Source organism: Pteropus alecto, unplaced genomic scaffold (assembly GCF_000325575.1).
Source record: "Pteropus alecto unplaced genomic scaffold, ASM32557v1 scaffold86, whole genome shotgun sequence".
Lineage (NCBI taxonomy): Eukaryota > Metazoa > Chordata > Mammalia > Chiroptera > Pteropodidae > Pteropus > Pteropus alecto.
Window position 1 is genome coordinate 28,889,934 of NW_006442109.1, and position 13,404 is coordinate 28,903,337.

Genomic DNA, 13,404 nt, shown 5'->3' on the forward strand with positions numbered 1-13,404 from the left:
TGAATGTAACTAACTTCCAGAAATGGTACAGAGAAACCTTTGATTTTTATTGGGGGAGTTACTGGAACAGGAATTAAGCTTCAGCAAACAGAGGCCTACTGGGGGACTATACATTTTGAAGATATTCTTTGCTTACTAAGCATAATAAATCCAGTTAAGGATTGCTGGCAAGCTTCAGCAAAGGAGGCCTCTCTCAGCCAGCCCCTGGGACCACCAGGGAGAACACTGTATATAGAGAACTGGGCCCCCCAAAAAGTAGTTAGGATCCTGCAAACATTCCTGGGTTGGACCAGCCATGTAACAACATGCAGGCCTAGTGTCCGGTTACTTCCACAGCAGAGCAACACCAGCAGGACGGCAGTGATAATGGTGATGATGCCAGATAATGCCCAAACTTTATGGAAAGAGGAATTTTGATGCAAAGTGAAGAGATTCCTGAATGCATAAAGGTTTTAGCTTTAAGAGGTACAGGAGTCCAGTGATGGTGGCTTGGATGAAGGAACAGACCCAAGGCCACCGAGGAATGACATACAACTGGATAAAACCTCACAATTTGTCCAGATCTGAGTACCAAGTAAAGCCAGTCCAAAGAGCAGGACACTTAAGGTACCAGGTGGCTGGCTACTTTGAAGGCCTTTATCTTCGATGACAGTTTTGCTGGACCAGAATGATATTCCTCTTCACAAGGCAAAGACTTTAGGGTAATTCTCAGCAGAGTCTATTAATTGTTCCACAATAGCCTTTCTCCCCTTATTTTTTAGCAATAAAACCCCTGATTTTTTTTAGCTGGATACATTTCTCAGACTCCTTTGCAGCTAAGTGTGGTCAATGGGTTCATTTCTGGCCAATAAGATAAAAGACCTAACACATGCAACTTCTTCATCCCTTTCTCCTTCCTGCTGGCTGGAATGCAGATGTGATGGTTGGAGTTCAGACAGCCATCTTGGACCAAAAGGGCCCATTAAGAATGGCGAAGCAGCGATTTAGAAAAAGCCCTAGACTTCAGACTTTACATGCAAAAAATTAAACTTTACAGATTTCTGTCATATGTTGCTAAACTTAATCCTAACCAACACAGGCTCCCAAAGGGGGAACAAAAAGTCAGGGAATAGTTATTTTACAGATAAGAGCAGAGTATTTGCCAGCTTTTTCTCAAGCAAACTGGGAGGCTCCCCAACATGCAAAGAAGCTTTTATGCAAAACATGTTTAGAATACCATACATTAACTAAATCAGGGCACTCAAGGACTCCTGGAGCTGAATATAACTTGATTAAAAATGGTTTAACAACCAAGATGTACTGGGGAGTCGTGTGGGGACAGGGCCTCCTTCATGCATTTGGAAGATAAATGGCCATTAGAATTCAGTGTTGATAAAATCTTTGACTTAACCTGCACAAGGAAATAAAGAATTCCTAAATTATTTGCAGGCAAATAAACACAAAATAAGGAGTAACCAAAATTTTTTGAGAGCACTAAAAGAGAGGAAAACATACTGTAGAATGTATCAACTACAGAATATATGAAATCCTACATGAGAAAAAAAAATTGTTCTGAAGACTGAAAATTCAAGTGACATGAAACGGCATAAAAAGCAGTAATGGAGAGGCCATATATTGCTATGAGTTAAATTTGCTTCTTAATGGGACCATGAAGCTGGTCCTCTCCCAAACCGTTATAAAAATAGCCCAACAAATCCTTAAAAGCATATAAAAAGTCAAAGAGTGATGTATCAGTCCTGATACATAACAGAGGCAATGCTCATTTGGAACTTGTTAAAAAAAAAAAAAATTAGCTCTTTAAGAAATAAACCCAAGGATCTTAAATTACCTCCCAAAGGATTAGAAACACTGACCTTGGGGACTCTCTGCTCAGCACAGTGCACATCTCGTAGAGGAGCCAATGCTGTCACAAATCCCTGCTGCTCAAAATATGTGCTGTCCTCCAGCATTTCCTAACACTCAGGCTCATCAAATTAACTGGTTTGAGGATGTGTCTATTTGTTAAAAGTACTAGAGTGAGGAATAAGACTATTAAAAACTGATTTTATCAGCTATTCCACACAGCAGCAAACCTTTTGGTTCTAAGGCTGAAGCATACGGGTTAATGACAACCCTTGGTTAAACTTCAATAGTTTATAAGATAAGCAGCAGAGTGAGGATGAGGTTTGAAAAATTAGTTAAAAATACCAACAAAATTTTTCATTGCATGATGCAAACGTACTTAACATTATTGAAATGTACTTAAGAATGGTTAAACTGGTAAATTTTAATGGTATGTGCTTTTTACCACAATTACATTTTCAAAAAAATATTATATGATTCAAACCACTTTCACATTTCTGGCCTAGAATTGTTACCTAAGATTCTACTAATCATATCTTCCTTAAATTTTGATGACAAGAGTTGGCTCGACATGGCCTCTTGTTTCTCACTTGTTTTAGATCTCATATTCTGTAACTTCTGTGGGGGAAGACACTAGTCTGTGAAAACATAACAAATCTAAAAATAAAGTAATAAGTGCAAGCTGGGAATTCTGGGCAAGACTTTGGTTTTAAGTCTGTGAAGATATCAAAAACAGAAACAATGATAGCAAAAGCTCAGAAAATGGAAATGAGATAACATTTCTCTAGATTTTATGGGATTTTAAAATTCAATTTATTTAAACTAAAAAAAAAACAAAACCAACCTCTCTCTCCATTTCTATATTTGATAAAAATTTTAAAACCAAGTCATGAAAGAATTAAAAGAAAACCTTGAAGAATTCTTTTTTTTGGTAATATTGGAGTAGGTAAGTTTTTTCTAGGAAAAAAAACAACCAGAGACCATAAAACAAACAAAAAGATCATTTGACCAAATTAAAATTTTAAAAAATTGCATAAACTACATAAATATCATAATACACACAGTTAATTAGGGGAAAATATTTGTAATATATGACCCAAAATGCTAATTTTCTTAATTTATAAATAGCTCAGACAAATGAATAAGAAAATAGGCAATACAGTGCAAAAATGAACCAAAGCACATAAACAGTCCACAGAAAAAGAAAAATCCATGGCTTACAAACAAAAGTGGTCTATATAATTTATAACTAAAGTAATAAAACGTTTCATCTATCTACTGGCAAAGATGAAAAAGTGTGACGTCTACAATGCTGGAGAAGATATAGGAAAATATTCGCAGATACTACTGGTGGGCCCAGAGACAAGCAAGGGGGAGGGAAGTTATCAAATTCTAAATAAGCAGACCCTTTGCTGACATGGAAAATTAGCCAAGATAACTAAGCTAATAATAAATGTATAACTCTAGAACAAATTATATTTTAAATGTGTCCAATCTTTTTATGTAAGTTTTAGCATTCACTTCCAAAATGTTTTATAAATGATATACATATGCCACTAAACTGAAATCTACATTATAACACATCTCCTAAAAAGAAGTTTAAAAAACTTCAGAAGTTTGAAAAAACCTGAAGTTTATTCAGGTCATTAAATTCTGACCTGAATTTACTGGCAGCAAATTTGGCCTGAACTGACACCAGCCTATCAATCTTTATTTAACAGGGTTGCACATTTAGTTGTGTTTGATTTTGGATGCTGACACCTCCCCCGAACACTTTAAGTGAGGTCTGTTAGGTAAGGTAATAGAAGGTACCTGAACACAAAGACTTCTAGATTCTGAAATCCATCAGGCCTCAAGGATTTTGGATAAAGGATAGTGGACCTGAATAACCTTTTCCTAAAGACTATAAACAGCAGGTGATAGTAAGTACTTGCAGAAAGACTACACTCTGATTCATCCTTATGACCATCAATTATTTGCCTGTGGGGCCCATAAAAGTGTTGAGGCTATTTGCCCTGAAAATCCCGGACCACAGACAGCTATTTGAATCCTTCTGTTTGCCTTTTTCAGTTTTTGTTTGGTTTTGTTTAGTTTTCTACCTTGTTATGAAGGTCACCAGTTGTAAAATCTGAGATTAACAGCAGCCTTGGGACTAGATAATTAAGCATGTATAAAGTAAATAAACTGGCTCTGAATGAAGTCTTAGGGGCTTTGCAGTGATGTGGGCATGACACCTATTTTGGCTGCTTAATGGGCCTACTTCCTGAGTCTCAATATTTAGGAACAGAGAAGTTACAAGATTACCACAAAGTTATGTTATTTTTTATTATAAGCATGTATAAGGGGAATATTTATATTTTGCTATTTCTGGTTTAAAAAAACGCTTGAAATTAAGCACTAGAAAAGTCAGCTCCCTGAAGGCAGAGGCTATTTTCCCAATGCCTTAGAACCAAGATCCTATTTGTTGAGGAAATCCTGGTTGGGTAGAAAAGATGTGAAATGTCAAAATTAAAGGCAAATAACTACCTTTTAAATGATAATATTCAGAGACTTAATATTTCTGTAGATAACTCTTCAAGGATGGGGGGAAAACTCTATCAACAGCTTATAGTGTGCCTTAACTTATTTCCAAACAAAAGGAAAATAACATTTTAAACCAAATGATACTTAAGAAGGTCTAGACTCAGCACATGCCCTCTCCATTTCAGCTAAGATGAATGTATCTTAGAGGAAGGTACAGGAAAGTTCCTCCACACCGGAATGTATAGTAAGGATGCCTGGGGAGTAAAGTGGGGTTACGTGCTTTACAATCGTGAACACACGGGAGGGTGCGATTTGAAGAAAATTTTGATGGACAGCATCAGTAAGGTCTGTGCAAGCGCCCCCAAAGCGTTCCCAGAACAAAGTAGTAATGGATCCCTATGAATGAGCTGTTATATTACACGCAAGGGCTTTCAGCGGGAAAGGGGCAAGACTGGAAGGAAGCAGATATGTTATGGGGTGTCAGTGGGAATAAGAAGCAGTGCCAGGTAAGAGAGTCGACTTGGAGAAATGGCTGTGAGAGAATTCGGCCCAAGTGGGGGATTCTGGAGACCCGCCGAGCGGCCGAGGGTGCAAAGACAAAAAGTGAGCGTGGGTGGAATTGGGAGGGATTAAAGGACTGCAGAATCCTAAAGAGGGTGGACGACTTGGCTCCGGCGGCCGGGCCTGGCCAGGGGAGGTCGCGCCGAGGGAGGCTGGGCCGCAGCAAACCAGCCCTGACCCGAGGAGCCACGTTCCTACCGGTCCGCACGCATCCGGCCGCAGATCCTGGAACTCGGCGCCGTAAATGGCCTCCAGGGCCTGCAGCTCGTGGGCCTGTCGCTGCGGGTAGCTCTCTGGAGGCTCGTCCCGGCCGCGCCCGGGGACCCCACGGCCCCCAGCCATCGCAACACGGCAGCCAAGGCAGAACCACCCCGCGGTGGCGGCGGAGGGCAAGCGCGGAATTCCTAGGGTAGCCTCGGCTCCCGGGACTGACCCCGGGCCGGGCTCCGTGCGGTGGGCGGAACTACACGCGGGGCGGTCCGTGGGCGGGGCGCCGTCCTGGGGGCGGGGCTACACGCCCGGGCGGTCTGCGGGGGCGGAGGGCTGGGGGCGCCGTCCCAGGGATCTGGAGCCTAGCCCCGAGCAGCCTCTGGCGACACCAGGAGCACTGCCTAGGGTGCGAGGCCAGGAGACTGCTTTGTCCACAAAATGTGGGAAAACCAGAGCAAAGAAATCTGCAGGAACTTGGGAGAGTAAATCAATTAGAGTAGAATAATAACAGCAAATGGTATCGTTTTCACTAAATAAGTCTCTTTAAGAGAAATGCCTGCTGGAATTCCATAATCCTGGCAGTGGTAGTGACAGGAAACTCTTAAAAGACGGAATTTGATGGGTTTTCAAGTCACCGTCTCACCTAGAACCATCCCACAAGTCTACCAGGATTAAAAGTCGTGACCACTACTCAGTTTTGTATCCCCAAACTCATCCTCTTAATCATAGATTCAATATCCAATGCATGTTCTTTGTCCTTACATTTACATCTTTAGGGATCTCCAGTACCGCCTTGTAATTTCAACTGAAAAATGTCTTTCCACACAGGCATCTTCATGAGCTACATTCCCTGAAGAGAATCACGTTCCATGCTCAGTTTATTTAATGTGAATTTAGGGATCTTTCTGTAATATTCTGCCTCCAATCATATTTTTTGAGTTGGCAATTTAACCTGTCTACCCAGACATTATCATTGCACTTCAGCCTCAGTTGCTTACAAAGGCTGCAAGTCGGGTTTAGAATAATCACCTTACCCCAAGTTAGGTTTAAGTGAAATTTCTTTTATGTTACTTACCACTATACTGTTTGCTAAATGATTATTTAGGTACCTTGCTGTCATCTATCCACTCGGTTTGGGCCAGATAACACAAATGCACTTGTTTGACCTACAATCTCATCAAACCATCTTCTTTCCTCCATAAACCTATTCTTTTTCCAGTGATCCCTGTGTAGGTAAATGGCACCAACCTCCCAGCATTGGCCCAAGCCAACTAAGTGTGATCCTGGATTCCCTTTCTGTCAACTCTCACATCCAGATAGTCACCATTTCTTGAGTCCATCTACTTCATTCTATCCTCACTGCCTCTTAGTTCAGGCCACCATCATCTCTTCTCTGGATGACTTCTATGGCTTGAAAACCAGTCACTGTCTTCATTCTTGGCCCACTCTAAGCCATTCTTCCTATTGCAGCCAGAGTAATGTTTCTAAATCACATACATGATCATATCACTCCAATCCTAACTTTAAAGGTCATATTGTGGTCATATAGAAAAGTGTCCTTGTTATTAGGAAATTTCTACTGTACCTTTAAAGGGGTTATAAATATTATGTATGTAATTGGCTCCCCAATGAAAATAGAGATAATGATAAGTCATATGTAGAATGTCAACCATTGGAGAATTTGGGTAAAGATATATGAGAATTCTTTGGATGATTCTTGTAACTTTTCTGTAAGTTTGAAACTATTTCAAAGTCAAAATTTTACAACAAAAGAAACTGACAAACTCTTTTCCGAAGAGATTGGTTGTACCATTCCACATTCCTATCAGTTTATGAGAGTTCTAGTTACTGTACATTCTTGCCAGTTAATTTGTATTGCCAGTCTTTTAAATTTTAAACACAGTGTTAGTTGTGTAGTAGTATCTCATTCTGTCTTAATTTACATTTTCCTATTGATTAATGATGTTGAGAATCTTTTCATGTGCTTATTGCCATTCATGTATCTTCTGTCCAAATCTGCTGCCGCTTTTAAAATTGAATTGTTTTCTTTTTGAGTTTTGAGAATTCTTTATATCTTCTGGAAGTAGGTCCTTTATCAGTTATGTGATTTGCAAATATTTTCTCCCAGTTTATGGCTTACCCTTTCATTCTCTTAATACTGTTTTACAAAGATCATAGTTCTTACTTTTGAGGAAATTGAATTTATTGTTTTTTCTTTTATGAATCATGTTTTTTCATTAGGCAAGAAATTTTTGCTTAACCCAAGGTCACAAAGATTTTTCCTTATGTTTTCTTCTAGAAAAGTTTTATAGTTTTAGATTTTCATTTAGGTCTACCATGCAGTTTTAGTTTAAAAGTTAAACATATATCTACCATATGATACAGCTATTCCACCCTTAGGTATTTACCCAAGAAAAATGAAAGCATATGTTTATACACAGATCTGTATATGAATGTTCATAGCACCTTAATCTCCAAACTTGAAACAATCTAAATGCTCATCAATAGATGATGGACAAATTGAGTTTTAAAATAAATTGAGGTATATCAAAACAGGATACTATTCACCAATAAAAAGAAATGCACTGTCTATATAATAATAGATGAATCTCAAAATTATTACACTGAATAAAGAAGCCAGACAAAAGAGTACATATTGTATACTTTCATTTATATAGAATTCTAAGAAATGTGAACTTAGTAACAGAAGATAAGTGATTATCTGGGGTAAGAAGGACTGGAATGAGCTGGAGGGAGGGATTCCAGAGGGACAAGAGGAAACTCTTGAGGCTGATGGATATGTTCATTACCTTGATTATGTTGACGGTTTCACAGGTATATGCATGTATCAAAATTTATCAAACTGTACTATTTGAATATATCCAATTTACTGATGTCAATTATACCTTAACAAGCTATTAAAAGAAAGAGGTTGTTTTTTTTTATTTTGTTTTGTTTTGTTTCACAGTGGTTTGCTTCAGGATCCAAACAAGGTTCACATATTACATTTGGTTGCCTTATGTGAAATAAAAGGTTAAGTCAGCAGGCTTGGGTTGTACAAACTCTGTATATTTTGAAGAAAAGACTGGTCCTTAACCGGTTCCTGGGAGATAACCTCCAATTCCTTGGAATATGTGGCCCAATAAGAGAGTCATTGTATAAATGGGGTTCACAATTTATCAGGATACCCCAAGATTTCTATATTCTCCATGTCTACCCTAAACCCTTAGATCAGTTCTCCAAGAAAGAGTCTATACTTCTCTATGCCTGCCCTGCTCCCTCAAAGTACATCTCCTGGGCTTGCTGTTTATCCTTAACTTCCCAAGGAAAAACTCCCAGATTGGACCCCAAATTTTAAAACCACAATTCTTTTCTCCTTCATTTCTGAAGGATATTTTCACTGAATGTAGAATTCTGGGTCAACAGTTTTTCTTTCAGCCCTTAAAAAATGTGCCACTTTTTTTCCGGCCTACATGGTTTCAGTAAGAAATCTGCCGTCATTCATATTGTTTTTCCTCTGTAGGTAATGTGGCATTTCTCTTTGGCTACTTTCAAGGTTTTTTTTTTCTCTTATTGTCCAGAAGTTTGAGGAAGTAAAAGTAAAAGTATTTACTTGTTCTTGCAGGTTTCTGTGGCCTGGCAACCAGAAGCAGGAACTGTCATGCAGCTTTTCATGCTCAGGAAAGTATAAAATAAAAATTACTTAGTAACTTTTGCATCATATTGTAAATCTTTGTGTGCATTAACGCATTTAAATACCCAAAATGAATCTTGTCCTTTAAATTCTGGACTGAACTAAGTATATACTTTTATTCCAAAGCTGTACTGTTACTTCCAAGTCAGACAATGAGTCAGTATTTTTATAGTCATATCTCATCTTTTAGCAAAGAAGATATTACTGTCTTGATCACTTAATTTACCAGAATTGGTTCCAGATAACTTTTGGCTTTTTCAAAAAAAAAATCAGATTTATTCTTAAAGGACATATTTGTTATAATCAGGGATACAGGGAAGAATGTGCCAGTTTCTGAAGTTAACGATAAAAGAAGAGTCTCAAAAACTGTTGAGAAATCACGATATTCTTCAACAGCTAGACAGTTTCCCAAAGTGACTCCTTTAGAGGTGTTAACACTCACGGATATTTTAGTTTGGGCATACTTGCTATTAAAAAAACTAGTCAGGTTGCTTTATGATCACTGTGTGTGTGTGTATGTGTGTGTGAGACAGCAACAGAGAGCAAGAGACAGAGAGCAAGAGTGTGCACACACTATTATTGAGGCTATCTGGGGTGGGGGAGTGTTCAGCCTTCCACATTTTAGATATTCTGATGAATTTAATAGCAATCTATAGGTGAGATGACTATTACAAATTACATTAGGAGATATATTAATAGAGTCGTATCAGTAAGAAACCATTTCACAGTCCACATATTGAGATAATTTGGAATACATGCAGGTCTTTATTAGTGTTTTTTAAAATAGATAAGTGCTTTGATGGTAATTTAACATACCAAAAACTCTGAACCCTAAAGTAAACATATTTAGCCCAGTAATGTAAAGGCTAAATTCTAGACTCCTAACTCTTCCAGAAAAATTTATCAAAAGTCACTCTGTCCTTTTCTAATTGTAAATTAAGTAATTCTTCCATTTTTTGAAATATGAGGCTTGTTAGGCAGTATTTTACTTAAATCTATAAAGAATTCTTTAAAATGTTGAGAGATGATACTTTTCTCTCCTCTGATATTTGTTTTAAGAGTCAATGAAAAGGAATCAATACTATATCACCTTTTATTGATTTCCTACAATGTGTCAGAACTGTTAGAGGTTTTCATTAATTTGATATTTTATTGTCCTCAAGACAGCCTTTCAAAATAGGCATTTTAATCCCTATTTGGTAGAGAGGAAACTGGACTTGGAGAGGTCGCGAAACTGCCCAGTGTCACAAATGGAAATGATGGAACAGGCATTCAAACACAGGCCCAGCTGACACCAATATTCATGCTGCTCCCCTGGCCCCCACTATACTAGACTCTTAATCTTGAGAAAGTTGGTAGGTTTGCCTATGTAAAGAGACATTCTGTGTTTCCATGAAAAAGGAAATGGGTTATTGTCTATACTAAGCATAAGTACTCTCCAAAAGAGCCATTTAAATGACATAAACTTATTAGAAACTAATATGTTTCTGGACATGAAAAAACCCAATAGCTCAGTTCAAAGATCCCCCAGAGACTCTATTATCACGTACTATTTTTATCTTGCAAGGACCTAGGATATCCTTATTGCCATTAACAATATATACAGAGATTTTTTTTGAAGTCCTGACTCAATAGCTTAATAGATTACAGAAATAAAGTCTGTAATCTCTTAAATATGCAAGCTTCAGTTTTTGTAAATATATCTGCCAGGATAGGCTGGGTTATGCTGTGATAATGAGCAGCTCCCCAAATCTTGGTTGTTTAGTACAGTAATAGTTTATTTCTTGCTCATACGAAATTTGTTATGGGTCTGGGTGTCTCTTCAGGGCATCTGCTTTTACTCACGCGCCCCCTCTCCGCTCAATATGGTGAGTCAGAAACACAGGCTGCTTCAATATTCCACCTCTTCCAGTTCAACGTAAGACCCCTTCCACGAGTGCTATGGCTATGCAGCAGAGACACTTGAAAATCACAAACAGCTTTTCAGTGCCATAGCCCAGAAATGATTTGTCACTTTTGCTCACATATCATTAGTCATAATACTCACATGACTCTGCCCACTTATAAGAGCAACTGAGAAAAGGTCTTCTGTGTGCCCGAAAGAAGAGGAGAAAGAGATATTGTTGAACACTAGTAATGTCTACGTAATAACCTGCACTTCTATGTCTTTTTTAATAGGCATATAAATAGTCATTTGGAAATAGAACTGCTTATTCCAGGTAGGTAGCCAGGGACCATAAAGACCCCTCCTTTATCAGCATGCTGCTTTTGGGGCTTACCAACTCAAAATATTCCTATTTCTTCAGCTTTTTCTTCTCCCCACCTTTAGTGAGAGCCCATGAAGAGGCATGCGAGCGTGTGGAGTGGGGGTACAGGAAGGAGGAGGAAGAGATCTTCAATGAGGAAAGGGAAGAAGGAAGGGAAAATAAAGCCCATAGGCTCCTCCTCATTTCCCGCCACCACCTTGGTTTTTGCAATTACCTTAAATCCTATTTCATCTCTTCTTCTCCCTACCCAAGTCCCTTCCTGCTCTTCAATATATGCCTAAGAAAGTTGGAATCTGGGAATTCTTTTGAACAGAAATGGATCCTATTACATTCTATAGATATGGGAAGACTCGTTATTAGCCCCCCTATGCAGATTTTACCTATCACTAGACCATAAGAGTATAAGGGAAAAAAAGAAAAAGAAAACAGGCTTTTTAAAATTACCTATTGTGCATTTGTTCTAGTCAGACCTTCAACTGACTGGATGAGGCCCACCCATTTTAAGAATGGCAATCTTCTTTGCTCATTTTACAGATTCAAATGTTAATCTCATCCAGGAATACTCTAATTAACAAACTCAGAATAACCTTTGGCTAAATATCTGCGCAACATATAGCCCAGTTAAGTTGACACATAAAATTTACCATTATACCTGTTGTCTCATGGTTACAAGAAGAAAAATTCCTAAGCAAATCCAATAGGTATTTTATTAAAAAACAGGTGATTGGCGAAAGCTGTTCTACTCCACACTACTGTCATCTGCCTTCCCAGCACAAGGGCATTAACATTTGTTAAATGAATGAACTACTGGTACAAAGAAAAGAGAAGTAACTCTTTTAAATGATGTGGAGACTGAAGGAGGCAGACCTTCCAGAGAGGGAAGTAGATCTACAGACTCAGTAGAACTTCCCTGAGAGTCCTTAATCCCTAGAGCCTCTCACTCCCCTTTTTTGCCCCCACTCTGCCTGAGATCCCTATCATTATTTATTATTTCTATAGGGAAATGGATCCTGAGGCTAAACAACTAACTTAAAAACTTTGGGAACACAAGGTGTTTTTTAACTTGGGAGAATGCTTTCTTATACTGTTCATTATGGGAGAGGAATGTTACATATAACAACATTGTCTAAGAGCCAGAGGCCGCTTATTTTTTACCCCATTTCCCATTATCTGCTTTTAGTGTAGTTCCAGAAAGGTTTGTTAAAAATGCTAGCACATAAATGGTTTGGCTGGCTGTCCTAATCACTTGCCTTAAGCTTTGGCTGTACCAGACTGCTGCTAGATATTACTGTTGGCCAGCTCATATACATGTAACACCTGTACATAAGTAATTAAAGTAGACTGTAGTCTATTTTTGCAGTTTTTACCTCCAAAAGAAATATACCTGAAATGAGAACTTTCGAAGGATTTTTTTTTTTTTGACAAAAGGAAAATAGGTATTATGGCAGATTACGTTTTCCTTAAATGACTGCAATAATCTCTCTCATTCCATATGCTCTTCTTCCAATATGACTGACACTCCTCTCCTTGGGAGGTGTGGTCTATGTCCTTTCTCCTTAAATATGTGTGTGTGTGTGTGTGTGTGTGTGTGTGTTTACTGCTTTGACAAATAGAATAAAGTGGAAGCAATGTTATGTGACTTTTGAGATTAGGTCATAAAAGCCAATGCAGCTTCTACCTTATCTTCTTGTGATTCTCTCGTAGAATACTCACTTTGAATCATAGCTGCCAGGCAGTGAGAAAGCCAAGTGGCCACATGGAAAAGACCACATATTCCAGCTGACCTCTCAGCTGATGTCCCAGCAATAGCCAGCATCAACCGCCAGATATATGAGCAAACGAGCTTTCAGATTCCAGACTCTGGCTTCAACCTTAAGCTGCCCTAGCTGATGTCATGTGGTACAGAGACAAGCTGTCCCAACAAACCTTGCCCGAATCACTTATTTGTGAGCAAAATAAAGGATTCCTGCTTTTTAGGCCACTAAGTTTGTGATGACCTGACAAGTATAAATAACACTACTATAGACACTTAACATATATCTAAATCATGTCCAATCTCGTTGATCTATCTTAAATTCTCTTGCAGCCAGTGAAAACTTCATATAGCACACAGCCATAGGAATCATGCCACTCTATTCCTGTCCCTGGTCCTATAGTTTCACAAAGCAATCCTTCTGCAAGTCTGAGAATCGTGGTGACCTCAGCTGATCAGGTTATTGATTCAACTAACTCTATACCCTAATACAAATTTAGGAACTGCGGAAAATTTACTGATATCTTTTCAGAATTAAAAAAATGAGATTTCTT

General features: G+C 38.4%; 1 protein-coding gene across 1 annotated transcript in view; it reads right to left on the minus strand.

The window, feature by feature from the left end:
* EIF2AK4 (eukaryotic translation initiation factor 2 alpha kinase 4) overlaps positions 1 to 5,402 on the minus strand; it is an 88,121-nt gene extending 82,719 nt beyond the window's left edge. The window contains exon 1 of the mRNA XM_006920502.3: positions 5,125 to 5,402. Within this exon, the coding sequence (XP_006920564.1) occupies positions 5,125 to 5,268 (144 nt within the window). The 5' untranslated portion in view covers positions 5,269 to 5,402. The remainder of the gene's footprint in view (positions 1 to 5,124) is intronic.
* Between the last annotated feature and the right edge of the window lie 8,002 nt (positions 5,403 to 13,404).